At 42.9% G+C, this 20,629-nt stretch overlaps 1 protein-coding gene across 1 annotated transcript; it reads left to right on the top strand.

Moving 5' to 3' along the window:
• The first annotated feature begins 1,103 nt into the window (after nucleotides 1-1,103).
• Nucleotides 1,104-2,267, top strand: LOC124706375 (probable membrane-associated kinase regulator 4). The gene has a single exon (XM_047238041.1). It carries the CDS (start codon nucleotides 1,152-1,154, stop codon nucleotides 2,265-2,267), a length of 1,116 nt encoding a protein of 371 aa, XP_047093997.1. The 5' UTR covers nucleotides 1,104-1,151.
• Nucleotides 2,268-20,629: the final 18,362 nt, after the last annotated feature.

Below are 20,629 nucleotides of genomic sequence, written 5' to 3'. Positions count from 1 at the left end.
CCATCTGGCCCCAACTGCATCAACGATAGATACCATGCTCACGCAGATGCCATCTGGCCCAAATGCATCAACCCTAGTCACCATGGACCCCTCGATGCCATATGGGCCCAGATGCATCAACCCCAGTCACCATGGACACATACATGCCATATGGGCCCACATCCATCAATCACTGGTCACCATGTTATTAGAGCATACAAGTCTCACTAATTTAGCTTGTATGCCGGCCTTGCAATGGCTAACCACGTCTTGTAATTTGCATCGCTAACAACATCTCCACCGGCGAGCCCTAAATCGACGATTTGATGATTTTATTGAGAGAAACTACTTACGCCAACGCTCCCAATAAAATCCATGTCATCTCGAGCCCAACATAGCGCTGACAAAACCCAAAGGAATCGTGTACGAAGGGAGACTATCGGAGGGGGGGGGGGGGGGTCCGTAGCTGCCGGCAACAAACTCCACGTAGAAAGATTTCTGGCGGCCCACACGTTAGCCTCTTTTTTAAAAAAAAATTCCCACGTACGATCCAAACACCCTCTCTCCTCTGCAATCCTAAATACGTAGGCGGTATGTGTGCTGCCGGCTAGTAGTATTTGAGGCTGGCTGGTGGAGATGGTCTAAACCATGTCATAATCATGAACACTGGGAATACAGTACTCAGAATCAGTATAGTACTTTCTGTTGTCAAATCAAATGGCTGGAGGTAAGCTAGATAGATAGCCACGCATGGAAAGAAGAGAAGCGTGGAGCAGCCGAGACGGGAGCGGAAGGCAAAGGCAAAAGGAAAAGAATACCAGTGATCGAGTAATCAGCACTTGTTCGATCGCGAAAGCCGTTTTCCGCTCGAGGAAAAAGAAGGGGGCAGCGGGACACGAATAAAGCCAGAGATGGAGCAATGCGTGCTAGCCTGCATAGGATGAGGGCCAAGATGCAAACAAGAGTCGGATCATGCGGACATCAATGGTGGTTGCTATAGTTTGGTAGGGCCCTTCCCTGGTCTGGGTCTGGACAAAGCAAAGCGCACGCTCAGCGCTTCTGTATAAGAGCGCTTCCCCCGTGGACGACACTGCCATTTCGATCTGCTCCCCGAAGCGTCCCGAGCAGAGCAGCAGAGTGCAGCAGAGTGAAGTGAGACCGAGGCAAGAACGATGGCGAGCAGGAGAGGGGAGGAGGCACGGCGCGATCAGGTCCAGGAGGAGGAGGACTACATCGACATGGACCTGGGCTTCGCGGCGGCGGGGCGGGAGTTCGAGTTCCACCACATGTCGGCGCCGCTGGCTGGCCGGGCGGGGGAGCCGCAGCTGCCGCTGGCGTCGCCGGCCGACGAGCTCTTCTACAAGGGCAAGCTGCTGCCTTTGCACCTGCCGCCGCGCGCCCAGATGGTCGAGGACCTCCTCCTGGACCACTGCGCCGCGGCTGGCGTCGGCAGGGGGAGGGGGCGGCACCTCGCCGTCAGCACCGCCCCGGCCACGCCCTGCGAGCGCTCCCGCGGCGCGTCGCCGGCCAACTCGTGCTTCGTCAGCGGGGAGCTCAACGTGGAGGAGTTCTTCCGGGACTACGCGGCCGGCCTGGCCTACGCCGACGACGCCGCCGCCTCCGCGGGCGAGAAGCAGCAGAGGCCGTGGTCCAGGAGGCTCCGGTTCGTGACGCGGCAGCTCAACCTCGGTCGCCAGCTCAAGGCCTCTAGGGCCTACCTCAAGACCATGTTCGCCGCGCCGAAACCAGCGGGGAACGCCGACGACAAGCCCGGTCTTGGCTCAAAGGACCTCTCGTCCCACTCCCATGGCCATGGCGGCCATCTCCGGGCGTGGAGGAAGAACCCGTTCGGCCAGGTCAGGAGCAACCGGTGCATCGCCGCTGACCAGAGCAGCGGAAGCGGCGGCGGGCACCGGAGGTCCTTCTCCAGCGTCATCGTCCGGTACTCGGCCTCGAACAAGACGTCCCCCGCGCCCCCGGCGCCGTCTTCGTGCTCGTCGACGTCGTCGTCCTGCAAGTCCTCCACCTCCACCTCGTCGTCGGTCCGGAGCTCGAGCGGCTCCGACGGCGCGGGGGCGCCGGCGCTGCGGAGGAGCAGCAGCGCGAGCTCCGAGGCGGAGAACCCCATCCAGGGCCTCATCGCCTACTGCAAGAAGTCGCAGCAGCTGGCCTCGGTGCGCAAGAGCGCCAGCGACACCGGGTTCAGGTTCCTGTCCTCGTCCGCGGCGTCCAAGGTCGCCGCGGAATCGGAAGGCCTGGACGAGCTCGTCGAGATTTGCAGAGGGTGATCGATCGGTGCTGTGCTAACTGTTGAATGTACAATGGTATATGCAATGCATTCTGCAAATTTTGTGGTACTGAAACTTGTGTTACCACGGTGTTGCTCGGATGAACAGAATCTCTGAACTTTTCATTGTTTTCAGTGTATCATCGGATTATGTTTCGTGGTAGATCAACTGCAGTCAAGTAATAAGCAGGTCAAACAAGTAAATAACTCTAGAGATATTGACGAAGACCACTACACCTACGGGATTTTTCCTACTCTACGTTAGTGCCCGTAAGTATAGTATTATTGTGAGTTGTGACGAAGATGTAGAACGCCAGTCCGGAGTAGGAGTAGATTCATGTTCTGACTCATAAATTGCTTTGCAGTATGGTAATCACATCTGGTTAGCACTAGTGCAAGACAATATGCACATGCCGTAATATAAAATAAGAGAATTAAAGCCTACCAAAATCACAAAGTCAATTACATAATTTTATCAACAGAACACATTATATTTCGCAGAGTTGGCAAATAGTCGGAGAGTGGATTTTCAGAACATGGATAAATATGCTTCAATTGTTAAAACTTAGGTAAAATCGTGTTATAAGCTATGAAAAATATATTTAAATATGCAAGTGGAGGATGGATATAAAATTACCTTATAAATTTCGGATTTTTTATATCATTTGACTGTTTTCTTTTGTTGTGATTTCAGCCAATATCCCTTTCTCCTCCGCGGTTAAGTAATTTTCTTGGGAAACCAATTTTCTCTGCATTTGCACTTTGAATTTACACCAATTTTGATTTTTAATGTGCAAAGGTTTTAAAAGCTCTATTTATAATTTTCATTGAGGTACTTAAATATGAAAAAATACACTACTAGAATACGGGTTGATAATTTATTTTATTTTTTGAACTTCATTTGTTCAATTGCATCGTAAATGTACACTAGTTCCACTTTACTTTGACGAACACATTACATACGCAAATTCTCACAAATATGTACATACACACACTTGTAGTTTTTTTTAATTTACAATGATATTTTTGCTAGTATATGTTTCCTACGTTTTCTTTTCATCACATTTTCCAATTTTTTGTCTTCTGAACCCATGAGTATAAAATATGATCATTTGTGATCAGTGCGAAGATCGAAACTTAATTGATACATTTGTACAATGACTCTTTTTCTTGTCACACATGAAAAAATGAACATATTTTCTTACGAATATTTACATGACTGACTTTATGGTCAGTATCTGTGTGCAAGATATCTTTTTAAAAAAACTTAGAAATCATATTTTATTAAATTTTGAAAGTGGATTCATACGAACATGGTTTTTTTTCGCTCATAGGTCTAGATGCACCTATTAGTCAAAATACGTTTTAAATCCGTTTCAAAATGTAAAAAAAAACTAGAAATTTTTTCAAGTGTACATCCGGATAATCTATGTTCGCTCACAAAGTTTTGGAGAAAAAAGACATTTTGTGTGGCCTATGTAAGAAAAACAAAAAAAAAGTCCAATGAAAAGCTATTTTGGAGCACCGAAAATTAGCTTTTTTACACAAGCCAAGAAATTTCTTTTCTTCATGAAGTTTGAATGTACATCCAGATATTGTTTTTCAGAATTTTCAGACATTTTAAAATATAATTTTTAGACAGTGATTGCATCTATACCTATTGGATTCTCGGGCTCATATATCTATTTGTGTTCCATTTAGCATTTCCCTCATATATATATCTGTCGATCCCAAGATTCGCTTGCAAATGTGCAAGCGACCTCCATATGTATCCCACTTTGCTCTCATTGCACACTCGTATTCCTGCAGAACACAAAGGCACGAAGATACGACAGAACAAAGCAAAGATCTCGCACTTTTCACAGAATCATTGAAGGTACGATCAAGATAGCAAGGCATGGATATACCATGATCACGCTGCCTGACAACAACATCATACAGGCAGAGCTTAGTAAATAAACCTGCTTTTTATCTGACAGTTTGATTTCATATCATTAGTTAATCTGGGTCCGATCCACGATCGATCACATATACTTTCAGTCATTTCATACCACTCCATGCATGTGCAGGAAAGCAAAAAATACACTACAAGAGCAGGGTATCTTGTTTCAAGGAGACACCAAGTTCCAGTGGCCGACAGACAAAACTTGCAACCTAGAAAGGGCTCAGATTCCACTGAAATCAGTATATGTATGTAGTATTAGTAGTTGCCAATACCAATATCATGCTCATCTTTAAAGGTAAGCACCCTCAAGGTAACAAGCTTGGACACTATTGGTTAAGCGGCAAATTTAATTTGAAAAAAGAGAGAGAGAAGAGAACAATGTAATGTTGGGGGAGACAATGGAGTGAGGCACACAAAGCTTTTTGTTCCCATCAATGGCTGTCTCGCCATGGATCTGACCTCCTGGTACCCATCAGCAGGGCACACAGAGAAACATGCTGCGTAAACAAGGGTGTTCTGATTGACATACGGCTCCACGCATTGGAAGTGGATTAGGACCTTTCTACATGCTTAAGTATATCTGAGAGGGCCACTCGTGTTTCGTTGTACATACTTTGAGCGGCAACATACATACTACATGAGCAGCAATGTGAGCAACTGCTCAACAATCCCCTTTTTGAATTTAATAATTGCTCAATGTAGAAGGATAATGAAACGATAGAAAAACTGAAGGTAGTGGGCTAAAGTTCTTGGGTACTTCAACCAGTTTATCAGCTAAAGAACTAAGGTCCTGCATACCATTGGTAGATGTTGACATACAAACATAGTTACAAAAAATAATAGATAAGTAGTTGAATAGCACAAGTGTAATGCAGAAAACAAGGACCAAACTCCATATTTTACTCGTGCTCAGGACCATAGACTGAAAGCTGCAATGCAACAGACAAGTTATATCAGTTAGCCAGCCACATCACACAACTGCCCGATTTTCACCAATTCTCCGGTAGTGCAATCAGGATTATTAAAAAAAAACGGTGACAGAGCTGTCTCGTCTCGTTAATTAAAAAGGAACTACAAAGTAGAGCAAAATCTGATCGGAAACAAAAGCTCAGCACCATTAAAATGCGTTGATCTTAACAATTCACAGAATAACGGTAGGCAAGGCAGAGGTGCTTTTCAAAACCCCGACGTTCCTTTTGTTCCAAATTTTCCAAAGAGAGGAGCAATCAGGAACATATTCTCTCCCCTTGGCTTAAGCAACACATGATGGTGAAGCTACACCAGAATAATACCTCAATAAAGTACAATTGAGCAGCACATTAGGCTGCTAATGATTTCGCATAAAGAACACTGCCTCTGCTTGTCACCATCTAGCTGCCTTGAAAATCAGATCAGCAGGATCCCACTCGGCTACTAAAACAATCCCGTTAATGCCGTCGCTTTAAGCGCGGAGATCTCGTAAAGAAATTGCCAAGAACACCGATTCTTCAACTGAAGCGTATGCCATATCGCCATCACCCAAAAACATACGAAAGATTGAAAAGCCAAAGGCAATGTTTAGCCACCAAACTGACGTAGTCGAGCGATGGTGGGATTGAAACACGCATTACTTTGCCGCATTCCCGGCATCCCTGCAGGCGCCCACAATTAGCCAAAGTATTTGTTGTTTATTTAGCAAATTCGTTGTGTCGCCTAACGATTTCAGGTTTGCGTGACACGAGCTGCCACTTTGTGTCTTTTCGTTCACTGGTTTGAAAATTGGCTGCCTTTTTTTTTACTCTGGCTTTGATGAATCTGAAGTGAGTGCAATGCCCTTGGTGACAGTAACATTCACGTAGAGCTAGATATGTATGGGTAGTGAGTAGTGACATTCAGTATTCAGGGTTATGGGTAGTGAGTAGTGACATTCACCTAGCTAGAGCTGCATCCTATCAGTATTCAGGATCGTGGGCTTGGTGATGGCCATTTCATCTCCAACTGTACCGGTGAATAGTAGGAGTATTATTTTCTTGCACGGTTTACAGAGTGGCGCGATTTGTTTATCCGCAAAGGTGATTGATTAGCTATCCATGTGCACTGGTGCAGTACGTGACAGACTAACAGCCAGTAACAAGGCTTAACGGTAGGCCGATATCAAACTCTAGATCGATTCAGGCTAACATGGAACAAGGTTTCATAAATTCAGAACCAATATAACCCTCGGCGATTATATATTGTGTGCATGTGTGCGCGCATTTTAAACTGGCGCGGTGGCCCTTGCAAATGCGAGGGCATCTGTTTTAATACATTGAAAGTGAATATAAGTAATTTTATATTTGCATGGATATCCATGTGAGCACTTATTGCGGCAAGTGATGCTGCCCCCCCCCCCAACTTAGAACTCCGTTTCCAACAAGGAGACCATGTGGTTAGTGTCATCTTTAGAGGAACATCCTCCGAAAGAGGTTCCAAATGAAAACGAAGTAACTATAATCGATATGTCAATGTCGTGGGGGAGTTAGCACCAACACCGCCCCCAAGTGGGCTGAAACTCCACTTAGCCTCACTGCCAAAGATCCTGAAGGAGTCCGCTTCCCCCACGATGATGCCCCATCATTCACTGCCAAGGTGGCCAACTGCAAACTCTCCAAGATCTTAGTTGATCGCAGGAGCTTCATAATTCATAAGTACACAGGAATCACCGTAGTATAATTTAATAAGTATTTGAGCATCAAACCTACGAGGAACTAAAGGTAAACTATCTATTCTCTAAGGCTCTATAACCCACTTATATGGTATTTCGTGCAAAGCAGTGGACTAGAGTGTGTAAGCAGGGCCGGCCCATACTTATACAGGGCCCAGGTGCAAAATGACAGCAAGGGGCCTATTCACATAAATTATTAAAACACTATATTTCAAGCTAAAGAAACTGAATATATTATTATTGAGTACACTATGTCAAAAAATATATTATTATTGAGTACATAGTAGTAGAAATTCATAATCTTTTTACACTGAAAATGAAAGCGCATACTAACTTTTGGCTCTAAAATGACAGGACGTAGTAATTACTTGTCTCGATCAAGCCACCGCAATTTCCTATTTCAGAAAGAACCAGAGAGCAGCAATCACCTAAAAAGTGCAAGAAAAGTAATATTAGACAATCACCTAAAAAGTGCATAGTAAAGCAGATTAAATTCGATAGAAGAACTAGTTAAGAGTGGATTGAGGAGCGACGGAAAGGGCAAGCCGTGAGCACACCTTTACCTTTCTTGATCTAACCCCAATTCCCAAATGGCTATTTGATTGGGAACGAATTTGAAACTTGAAATGGAGAAGTTTGAGGAACGATAGAGCTGCATCGTTGACCTCAATTCATGGCTGGCCGGGATCTTGGAAGGCACAGCAGTTGCGGCGCGGTTCTAGGAATTTGCGGGAGAAGGAGATGAGTCGTCTCAGCCTCTCAGGAGCGAGCGAGATGGACAAGAAGAGAACGATTGATTTTTTTCTTTAGGAGACAGAAGTTTTTTTTTTTTTTTTTTTTTTTTTTTTTTGCACAAAGGAGGGGTCAAGAAGACCCCAGAGTATCTTTACAGAGCACTAAGCTCCCAGGGTCGGGAGCGCTTTAGAGCGATCGCCGGGTCGCTTTCGCCGACCCCACCTGCACTTGAAACTGTGTCGTCGTTCTCTCTGCGTTTTCCTGCCGGCTGTGTGAAGACTGAAGAGCGGTTCGTTCGTTGGGCTGGTCGGTTAGCCAAATCATCGGTCTGTCGGTTTGGTTAGACAACGTACGGGATTTGGCATTGTCAGGCGGCAGGAGAGGAAGATTTTCTCTCGGTCGTCTTCCTGGTTGTTGTTGCTGCGCCTCCGCCTTAAGTGGCGACATCGGCCATTAAGCTGCCATTGACGCGCTGAGCCCATCAAATTTAGTCCCCCTTGCAAGCCTGGGTATCCTTGCCGGGATAAACGGCCAATTTAGTCCCCCTGGCAAGCCTGGGTATCGTTGCCGGGATAAACGGCCACGAGCTCCTTCACACTGAGTCACGGAGACAGCCTACGGCGTCCTCTAGCTGCGACGGCGCAACCGCTCTGCTATGGTTCCAATCTCACCAACGACAAGTTGTGGTGGGCTTACCTCGGGGTCAGCGGCACGACATGCAGAGGGATGGCGCCATCGATGAGAGATACCACCACAATGGGGTTGAGTAGCGGCTAGAGCTTGCCGGCCGTCGACTGGATGGAGAAGGGTGCCGTCGCCCCTGTCAAGAATCACGGCAAGTGCCGTGAGAAATTTCTCCTATTGAGCGATTTTGTTTGATGGTTAGATCTGATTCACGTATTCTCTGAACCGCAATCTCGGATGTGAGTTCGTCCGGTCATTCTTGATAATGTTTTCTTGATCTTATTACTGCTCTGCTTGGAGTTGGATGTGCTGGTGTAAGGTCTGCTCTAACCTAGAGTTCTAGACAGCGACTTCTTCATTCATTTTTTTAAAATCGTATTGTCGTTGGGGAACTTTTCTTCAGGTTTATATCTTTACTCTTGCCCAACCAGATTTTTCTTCCATTATATTTCTGTGTAAATAATGATCATTGCCATCTGGAATTTTCAGAACACATGCGCGCATTATTTCAGCTAAATTGTTATCATTGGCATCTGTATTTCCAAGCGAGCTAGCTATTCTGATAGAGGCTGTTGCTGTATTATTTTTCAGACCAATGTTCATGCTTAATTCAGCCCATCTGTCTCAGTAGAAACATTTATTTCCACGGTTCATTTATTCTTGGATCATCTTTCAGCAGTTGGGTTCTAACTTGATCTGTAAATGATGGTACAGGTCCAGCGATCCATGGGATGACAATCTGTACTGAATATCTTTACAAAGAACAGAGTGTCGATGATTGCATATGAAGATTGATCGTGTTATATTTCTTGCATCATACTTGCCCAATTCAATGCAATCGCTGGCTATTGTGGTTTATGTTATGGTTCACTATTTTCTATCACTTGGTTTTGTAAACATGTAGGATTATCACATACAAACAATATGGGATGTTCATGCTGCTTATATTAATTAGGCATTTAGGCATGCTTTATTTAGACAATTATAAATTCCTATTTGTCTTTTGCACTCTGCTGTTTTGATGGGGTAGGTCTCCTTGTGCATATTTCTGATGCCTACTGTGAGGCTGACGTGGCATACTTACAAAATCCTAAATACCTGTTTCTGTAATAAGGAGATAAAAAAATCCCAGCTTATTATACACTGTTCATTAGAACTGTAGTTTGTTAAATCTATTTGAAGATGTGCAACCCTTGCTAGAGCAAAGCTTCTAGCTGACGCACTTCTTTTGTTGTTGAAGTACACAGCTTGTTTCCTGAGCTCACTGTTGTTATACTGAATTAACACAAAATGGAACAGGGACATGGGAGTTGTACATAGCATGGAACCATCTGCAATCAAAGGAATTGCTCAAATATCTGATATAGAAGAAACAATTACGAGCTAGATTGGGTTCACTCAAGGCAAGATTGTGAAAGCTAAAGCTATTCATTTATGGATGTTAGATAGATTGGTTAGCATTATTTCTATTTCCAAATTCTATAGCACAAGATGGAAGCAAGCCTTTTGGAAGGGTTAGTCTGTCTACAAACTGCTGAGAAGTAAGCGTAGGTTTAAAATTGCCACACAAAAAACTTTTCAGGGTCTCCATGGAGATACATCACATGTTTGATTGTTTAGATGTAGTGCTCATGCAGCATAACAGGTTTTTGTTTCCCAGTGTAACAGAGGTTCATTACTGTCAGGTGATTGATCTTTTGTTATGTTATTGAATTTTAAATTTAAAGGTATCGTGATAGTTTTTCTGTCGCACATATTTTCATTCTTTTTTCTTGCTGGGCTCACAAGGTTTCTTAACTATTATTTCGAGGTGCTTAGAGTTCTTGTTCTTTGCATTAGTTGGTAATTTCTTATATTGAATACTGTTCTTATTCCTTATTCTTTCTTTAATGGATTCCGTATTTTGCTGAATTAAGTTCTTGATACATCAATATTTGGTAGATTATTTTTCATGTATTTTCTAGGTAACAGTAATTAATAAAATTATTTTTGTTTTGCAGGTTCTTCAACTTTCAGATGATCAAGAAAGTATTCAACATTTTTCTCACTGACAGTTCCCTTCATATTTGTATGTGTAGTTCATTGTTACCATGTATTTCAGATTTTCTGTAAACTAATGTGCTTTACTAGAACTGCTAAACAATTTTATTATCAAGTCCATTAATACCATACGGTAAACTCACTTATAACAACTAACAAGGATAAAAATGCAAAAGTACTTTATCATATAGTTAATTATGCTTGTAATTTCTTGTGAATGTTATCATCTTTTGCATATTATTACTTTTAGGATTTTTTTTTCACCTGGACATTGTACTTTCTCTTAATCTTCACCTACAGATATATGTAACTTCATAACCATCTTTGAAACGTCCCTGCTTAGAATTTTTTTCATTTGAAATGCCTATACAATTTCTTCAAATCTTGATAACACGAAACCAGGTAAAACTTGGCAAGGAGCTTCGAAAAAGAAGTTTCGACTTAGGTAGAATGAGTGATGTTTTCTTGAAATTTTTAATGATCATAAGGGAATACTTATAAGGGACCTACATGTAGCTATTTACGGTTTGTCATTCATTGCATATATGTAGAGCAAACTACATGTGCTATGATAGCTTTGTTATATTTTATCAGATGATGATAAATTATGTAGACAGTGCGTGGTTATTGTTTTGTGTGAAAAGTTTATGACTTCGAAATAGTGTTATATATCCAGATAGTTAAGTTAATTATTGGGATACTCGATATGCTTTTATGTTATTGGCATACTTATTTTTTTGAAGTATAATAATCATAGCACGAGAAAGAAGCAACGCCGAGAGATAAAACAATGTGGCATGATACCTACCTCCACTATGAAATTGTGTACACCAACCTACGGCAAATGACGGTGCAGCCTCTAGGTTTTTACTTTCAAAGCAAATGAATGGACCTAACGTGGACAAAACATGTGCGGTCTCTTCCCCTTTAGATGACAGGCCTAGCTCAAATCTTTTACCCAAAAATCACAAAGCAAACAAAAAATACATGCTGCAAAAACGGCGCAGCAAAGCGCGCAGGGTCCATCTAGTTTCATTCCAAACGTGGCAGGTACAAATTACAATGAGGCCCTTTTACATCACTCGTACTGAGAAACCCAGAATTTGAAGGAAGGACCTCAAAATATGCAAATACCACCCTAGAACTAAAGATATAAAAGCAATCGAGTCCCGGGTAGCCTCCGCCACCGGACGCCGGCGTCCTCAAGATATCTCCGTCGAGGAACAGGGCGCAAGTGCCCGAACACCCGATTCCGGCGTGCGGTCCATCGCCGCCGGACACCTGGAGACCACCGGGGACGAACCACTTGGTGGTGACAAGGCGCCGAGCTCCGGCAGCCGAGAACGAGGAAGAGCCTCCATCCCGGAGGTTGTTGAAGATTGGCCGCCGCACCGGCCATGGATAGCCGAGGCATAGATGCCCCTAGCTTGGATGCGCACGACGATGACGATCCGCCGCCACCGAAACAGAACCGCCCGAAGAAGAACGAAGCCTCCCTCTTCCACCTCCCCTCGCCACCACGGCGGGACGGAGGCCGAGAAGAGCTGCAGCTTCCTCCTCCCAGACCATCCCCAGAAAGAACACCATCGGCCTTATTAAAGGAGACGATGCTCCTCTTCCCCACGAGCAGCTCCGGCCACTGGAGCAACCACACGGCGAAAAGGGAGCCTACCTGGTGCCAGATCTGGCCGAACAGATCGAGCACCTCGCTCCAAGCAAGCGGCATCACGCCAAGATCCACTAGGGTAAACCGAGAAAACTAGAAGAGGAGAGGACCTAGACTAAACCTAGACTACGCCGGCGCACCACCTCCACCGTCTCCGGCCGGCTAATCCGGCGGAGAGGCTTCGGATCGGCCCGGAGAAGAGAAGGGCTCGACCAGTTACTGTAGAGGGCTGAGAGCAGATGGGGGGGAAATGAGCCTCCGTGGCGGAGTAGGAGACAGAAGTCGAGCGTTCCATCTCCCATACGTGGTGATCAGGCTGGACAGCCCATGGGCTTTTACGTCTTCAGAAGGCTAAAATCAGAAACTTCATTTAACTAGTACTAGAACTACTACCTGGGCTGGGGCCCCTAGGTCGCGGGGGCCCAGTACGGGCGCACTGTTTGCCCGGCCTGTGGGCCGGCCCTGTGTGTAAGGTATGTTTTATTTCTATCTAGGAAATGGTAAAAGCAAATACTACAAGTAATAGCTAGTCCAAGTAGAGCAAGGGAAGTGAAAGCGAGTAGCTCAATGGAGCAAGTGTTAGGCAAATTGTTATTTTATTGGTTTGATTGTCACAATTAGTGAAGCACATAGATAGTTTTTTTTTTGTTTCTTCTAGAGAGGAGCCATATATAGGTGCAGCCATAAACATGTGTAATTACACCCCTAGTGATTGATTTCAATGCCGTTTCCGAGCAACCTAGGGACATGGGTGAAGCTAGGATTTAAACATAGGGGGGCGAGCAACGACGATCACATATGTAGTATAATATATCAAGTTTAGACAAGACTTAAATATCATGTAATTAACAATGTTTGCGAAAAGCCAATAGCATTAGTAAACTGGCACATTTTCACCTACTTTTTTAGAAGTTCAAATATAGCGCTGCTATTACCATTCACCACCAACTTGAGCCAAATTCCAAAACAACTTGCATGAAAAAAGATATTGTATGTTTTATCTTTGTTTTCCAATAGCGAATACATAAACTGAAGCAAAATGGGGAACTAGATCAGATTACCAATACCTACCTGACTTGTGTTTCTATAGACCCCAAATCTCAAAACAATGTAAATCATCGAAGAGGTATAAACACAAGAACAGTTGAGATTAAACGATACCTATTCGACGTTAGGGATAGAATGGCTGCGATTAAATGATAGCATGATACCTCTCCGGGGGTTACACTATTTTGAGATTTGAGGGTCTATGGAAGCATGGTTGTACGTTCCTGAGTCCTTGACTAATAATCCCTTAGTCCAGGCGTAGCGACGAAGATCAGCGGAAGCCGTGGCATTCGTTGCTACCGCTGCCTAGAGACTAGAGAGACAACCCATCAAATCAACGGTTGGCATCTTGCCGCCACCGGCAGGCGACCTTGACGCAAATGGTAGAAAGCTAGATCGATGATAGATCGATCTGGTCGAGTGGCACTTGATAACCCCCAAGTGCAGGGGATCACCATAGTACAATTCGATAAGTATTTGAGTGTCGAACCCATGAGGAGCTGAAGGTAAACTATCTATTCTCTAAAGCCCTATAACCCACTTATATGGCCTTCTATGCAAAGCTAGGAGATATGGTGTGTATAGAGGTTTTTACTAGAAACTATAAGTGGTGAAAATAAAATGCCAAAAGTAAAATGCAAGACAAGTAAAGTGCAATAAAGTAAAATGCAATGAGATGAAGGGAAGTGAAGTGGAGTAACTCAAGAGAGCAAGTGTTCGGGCAGATTTCTATTTCATTTATGTGGTTGTCACAATTAGTGAAGCTCATTATAGTCTTTTTAGTGTTTCTTCTAGAGAGGAGCCATAGAAAGGTGTAGCCATGGATATGAGCAAGTACACCCCTAGTGATTGATCCAAGGCTAGTTAAGAGCAAACAAGAGAATTATTAAGACGTAAAGTACAACCACCGCTGTAAGATTAAAGACCCCCCTAGTTATACCCCACATTTGATTAATCATGATTAATACAACATGCATCTGAGAATTAGGATAAGGTTTCTGTTAGCTCCCTCTGTCCCTCTCCCTATCAACATGCAACAGTGACAACCTTATGCATCTACTGACATATGTGTGCACTAATATATCAGTACAAAAGATCATAACAGAATATAAAAAATACTTGTATGTAACCAACAACAAACTACCTCACAATTGCCATGAACAATTCACTACTCAAACATCAACATAGAGATACAATAGATCATGGAAAAAACAATATATTGCATCATACATCATGTTTGACAAGAGATTACAAAGGGGGATGATGAAGAGTTGATGCAGATGTTGATGAAGATGGTGATGATGCCTTCACCGGAGGGGATGAAGTTCACCAGAGACGATTCTGGCAGCGTTTCCCCCCTCCGATCTTTGCCGCCGGCGGCCTGGTGCCTCTTTGTCTATGCCGCCGTAGCATCAACGAAACCCCTAAGGGTCATATATATATAGTGGTTTTTAGGGCAAAACAAGTCGGTTCGCGAAAAGATGAGGCGAAACAGACGCTCGGGATTGAAAAGGGTGTCGGTGGCACGCCCAAAGGGGGAGGGCACACCACCAGGCCTCTTTCCCAGCCCATTGACCTACTAGTGTCCCTCTTAATCCCATCTTGTTTGTCTCGAAAGTTCCGAAGCATGACCCCTGACCTTGCCCTTTTTGGAGTCCCGTAGCTCCTGTAATATCAAAAACACTAAAAAGAGGCGTTTTCGCCAAACATAATTAGAATTTGGGAGGATTGTTTATAAAATCCCCTAAAACTCCATAAAACATGGGGATAACATTATATATGATGCAAATATGTGTTAATATGTTGCAATAAAGTGCAAAGTTCATGTATGCATTTTACATGCATCAACAACCCCAACCTTAGCCTATGCTCATCCTCGAGCATAAATGTGATAAAACTAGCATGTCCTTTGGAGTTTATTGCATCCCTTCTACGTAATCATGCAAAGTCTTACAAGATTAAGTCAATAAAGAATGACAATAATCAGTATTAAGTATAAAGTGATATCTCTTACATTCTTCAAAGCATGCATAACAATAAATAGCATTGTAAGAAACATGAATGATAAGTATTTATGAATCATAAAGCATGCATGGGAGAATCCTATAGAATTTTTTGAAAACTCTTCGTCCTATCTTTTCATGAATATTTATTTTGACTCTTGAACACAAGAGAGTCAGCAGGAAATGTATGTGCTAAACCTCCAACAGTATAAAACTAGAGAATAAAACAATATTTTGAGCTATGCAATTCATGTCAACAATAATAATAAGGATGGGTACCAAGTATCTCATGTATGAAGATATCTATGTGTCATGAGTTTGACCTCTTATGAGTAAGTGTTTACTCATTTTCTTGAATGCTAAGGACTACACCTCTCATTTCTCATCTTCGGATTACCAAGACTTTTCAACATACATGTTTCAACCAAGTATCGCAATGGGGTACCTTCATGTCGCATGTACAAAGGACTAAAGGAGATGGTTATCTAAACTATAGGTCATCCATACTGGGATAACATGAAAAACAAGCGCTGAGCATCCTCTCTAACTCTCTCTCACTTTTTTTTATCTTACTCTTTTTTTATTTTTTTATTTGCTTTTCTTTTTCCACTCTCTCTTTATTCACAACTCTTTTTCTTTTACTTTTTTCGCTCTTCCTATTGAGGATGCTCGTTGCTGAAACTTTCACCATGATTATGCATGGCTTCGCTTAGCGGCCCATTGCTCTTCTCTAACAATGTATGCATACTTACTCTTAAATAACCTTCATTTATTTCACAAGAGATAGCCATCAACAAAACAAAAGAAATGATGATCAACGCAGGGTGCAATATACCCTGAAGGTGCAATGTTGAAAGACTTCCCCAGTAAACATGGTTACGGTCTAGCTCATGTTCTATCTCTAAAAGTAAAATGCAATACAAGTAAAGTGCAATAAAGTAAAATGCAATGAGATGAAGGGAAGTGAAGTGGAGTAACTCAAGAGAGCAAGTGTTCAGGCAAATTGCTATTTCAATTGTGTGGTTCTCACAATTAGTGAAGCTCATTAGAGTATTTTAGTGTTTCTTCTAGAGAGGAGTCATAGATAGCTGTAGCCATGGATACGAGCAAGTACACCCCTAGTGATTGATCCAAAGGCCAGTTATGAGCAAACAAGGGAATTATTAAGACGTAAAGTACAACCACCGCTGTAAGATTAAAGGTACTGATGCGTGTAGTTGACACGTTGGTGCGTAGTTGACGTGGGAGTTAGAAATCTTTGTGGTGTAGCTTTTCTTCAGTTCCCCGGCAACGGCGCCAGAAAATATGCTTGATGGCGTGTATTTCACACGTTCGTTGGGCAACCCCAAGAGGAAGGTATGATGAGCACAAGCAGCAAGTTTTCCCTCGTAAAGAAACCAAGGTTTATCGAACCAGGAGGAGCCAAGAAGCACGTTGAAGGTTGATGGCGGCGAGATGTAGTGCGGCGCAACACCGGAGATTCCGGCGCCAACGTGGAACCCGCACAACACAACCAAGCTACTTTGCCCCAACGAAACAGTGAGGTTGTCAATCTCACCGGCTTGCCGTAACAAAGGATTAACCGTATTGTGTGGAATATGATTGTTTGCGGAGAAAACAAGTAGAACAAGTATTGCGAGAGATTGTATTTCAAGAAAGAGAATTGGACCGGGGTCCACAGCTCACTAGAGGTGTCTCTCCCATAAGACGAACAAGCATGTTGGGTGAACAAATTACAGCTTGGGCAATTGACAAATAAAGAGAGCATGACCATGCACATACATATCATGATGAGTATAGTGAGATTTAATTGGGCATTACGACAAAGTACATAGACCGCCATCCAACCGCATCTATGCCTAAAAAGTCCACCTTCAGAGTTATCATCCGAACCCCTCCAGCATTAAGTTGCAAAGCAACAGACAATTGCATTAAGTATGGTGCGTAATGTAATCAACAACTACATCCTTAGACATAGCATCAATGTTTTATCCCTAGTGGCAACAAGACAACACAACCTTAGAACTTTCTCACATCGTCCTAGTGTCAATGCGGGCATGAACCCACTATCGAGCATAAGTACTCCCTCTTGGAGTTAAAAGCATCTACTTGGCCAGAGCATCTACTAATAACGGAGAGCATGCAAGATCATAAACAACACATAAGCATAACTTTGATAATCAACATAACAAGTATTCTCTATTCATCGGATCCCAACAAACGCAACATATAGAATTACATATAGATGATCTTGATCATGATAGGCAGCTCACAAGATCCGACAATGATAGCACAATGGGGAGAAGACAACCATCTAGCTACTGCTATGGACCCATAGTCCAGGGGTAGACTACTCACTCATCACTCCGGAGGCGACCATGGCGGTGTAGAGTCCTCCGGGAGATGATTCCCCTCTCCGGCAGGTGCCGGAGGCGATCTCCGGGATCCCCCGAGATGGGATCGGCGGCGACGGCGTCTCAGCAATGTTTTCCGTATCGTGGCTCTCGGTACCGGGGGTTTCGTCACGGAGGCTATTTGTAGGCGGAAGGGCAGGTCAAGAGGCGGCACGGGGGCCCACACCACAGGCCGGCGCGGCCAAGGGGGCCGCGCCGCCCTAGGGTTTGGCGCCCCCGTGGCCCCTCTTCGTCTCTCCTTCGGACTTCCGGAAGCTTCGTGAGAAAATAGGCCTCCGGGCTTTTATTTCGTCCAATTCCGAGAATATTTCTTTACTAGGATTTCGAAACCAAAAACAGCAGAAAACAAAGAATCGGCACTTCGGCATCTTGTTAATAGGTTAGTTCCGTAAAATGCACGAATATGACATAAAGTGTGCATAAAACATGTAGATAACATCAATAATGTGGCATGGAACACAAGAAATTATCGATACGTTGGAGACGTATCAGCATCCCCAAGCTTAGTTCTCGCTCGTCCCGAGCAGGTAAAACGATAACAAAGATAATTTCTGGAGTGACATGCCATCATAAACTTGATCATACTATTTGTAAAGCATATGTAGTGAATGCAGCGATCAAAACAATGTGTATGACATGAGTAAACAAGTGAATCATAAAGCAAAGACTTTTCATGAATAGCATTTCAAGACAAGCATCAATAAGTCTTGCATAAGAGTTAACTCATAAAGCAATAATTCAAAGTAAAGGTATTGAAGCAACACAAAAGAAGATTAAGTTTCAGCGGTTGCTTTCAACTTGTAACATGTATATCTCATGGATATTGTCAACATAGAGTAACATAATAAGTGCAATAAGCAAGTATGTAAGAATCAATGCACAGGTCACACAAGTGTTTGCTTCTTGAGGTGGAGAGAAATAGGTGAACTGACTCAACATAAAAGTAAAAAGAATGGTCCTCATAGAGGAAAAGCATCGATTGCTATATTTGTGCTAGAGCTTTGATTTTGAAAACATGAAACAATTTTGTCAACGGTAGTAATAAAGCATATGCATCATGTAAATTATATCTTATAAGTTGCAAGCCTCATGCATAGTGTACTAATAGTGCTCGCACCTTGTCCTAATTAGCTTGGACTACTCGGATTATCACCGCAATACATATGCTTTAACCAAGTTTCACAAAGGGGTACCTCTATGCCACCTCGTACAAAGGTCTAAGGAGAAAGCTCGCATTTGGATTTCTCGCTTTTGATTATTCTCAACTTAGACATCCATACCGGGACAACATAGACAACGGATAATGGACTCCTCTTTTAATGCTTTAAGCATTCAACAACAATTAATTCTTTTCTCATTAGAGATTTGAGGATGTTTGTCCAAAACTGAAACTTCCACCATGGAACATGGCTTTAGTTAGCGGCCCAATGTTCTTCTCTCACAATATGCATGCTCAAACCATTCAACTCAGTGTAGATCGCCCTTACTTCGTACAAGACGAACATGCATAGCAACTCACATGAAATTCAACAACAAGTTGATGGCGTTCCCAAGTAAACATGGTTATCGCACAACAAGCAACTTAATAAGAGATAAAGTGCATAATTACATATTCAATATCACAATAGTTTTTAAGCTATTTGTCCCATGAGCTATATATTGCAAAGGTGAATGATGGAATTTTAAAGGTAGCACTCAAGCAATTTACTTTGGAATGGCTGGAAAATACCATGTAGTAGGTAGGTATGGTGGACACAAATGGCATAGTGGTTGGCTCAAGTATTTTGGATGCATGAGAAGTATTCCCTCTCGATACAAGGTTTAGGCTAGCAAGGTTATTTGAGGCAAACACAAGGATGAACTAGTACAGCAAAACTCACATAAAAGACATATTGAAAGCATTATAATACTCTATACCGTCTTCCTTGTTGTTCAAACTCAAAACTAGAAATTATCTAGACCTTAGAGAAACCAAATATGCAAACCAAATTTTAGCATGCTCTATGTATTTCTTCATTAATGGGTGCAAAGCATATGATGCAAGAGCTTAAACATGAGCACAACAATTGCCAAGTATCACATTACCCAAAACATTTATAGCAATTACTACATGTATCATTTTCCAATTCCAACCATATAACAATTTAACGAAGGAGAAACTTCGCCATGAATACTATGAGTAGAAACCAAGGACATATTTGTCCATATGCTACAGCGGAGTGTGTATCTCTCCCATGAAGTGAATGCTAGGATCCATTTTATTCAAACAAAACAAAAACTAAAACAAAACGACGCTCCAAGAAAAAGCACATAAGATGTGGCCGAATAAAAATGTAGTTTCAGGGGAGGAACCCGATAATTTGTTGATGAAGAAGGGGATGCCTTGGGCATCCCCAAGCTTAGACGCTTGAGTCTTCTTGATATATGCAGGGGTGAACCACCGGGTGCATCCCCAAGCTTAGAGCTTTTCACTCTCCTTGATCATGTTGCATCATACTCCTCTCTTGATCCTTGAAAACTTCCTCCACACCAAACTCGAAACAACTCATTAGAGGGTTAGTGCACAATATAAATTGACATATTCAGAGGTGACACAATCATTCTTAACACTTCTGGACATTGCATAATGCTACTGGACATTAGTGGATCAAAGAAATTCATCCAACATAGCGAAAGAGGCAATGCGAAATAAAAGGCAGAATCTGTCAAAACAGAACAGTTCGTATTGACGAATTTTAAAATGGCACCAGACTTGCTCAAATGAAAATGCTCAAATTGAATGAAAGTTGCGTACATATCTGAGGATCATGCACGTAAATTGGCATAATTTTCTGAGCTTCCTGCAGGGCAGTGGGCTCAGATTCGTGACAGCAAAGAAATCTGGAACTGCGCAGTAATCCAAATCTAGTACTTACTTTTCTATCAACGGCTTAACTTGGCACAACAAAACTCAAAACTAAGATAAGGAGAGGTTGCTACAGTAGTAAACAACTTCCAAGACACAAAATAAAAACAAAGTACTGTAGGTAAAAACATGGGTTGTCTCCCATAAGCGCTTTCTTTAACGCCTTTCAGCTAGGCGCAGTAAGTGTGTATCAAGTATTATCGAAGGGTGGTGCATTCTCAGCGAGGTGTGGAGTTTTCTC

Source organism: Lolium rigidum, chromosome 4 (assembly GCF_022539505.1).
Source record: "Lolium rigidum isolate FL_2022 chromosome 4, APGP_CSIRO_Lrig_0.1, whole genome shotgun sequence".
Lineage (NCBI taxonomy): Eukaryota > Viridiplantae > Streptophyta > Magnoliopsida > Poales > Poaceae > Lolium > Lolium rigidum.
The sequence above is the reverse complement of the archived record's forward strand: the minus strand, read 5'-3'. Positions and strand labels throughout refer to the sequence as shown.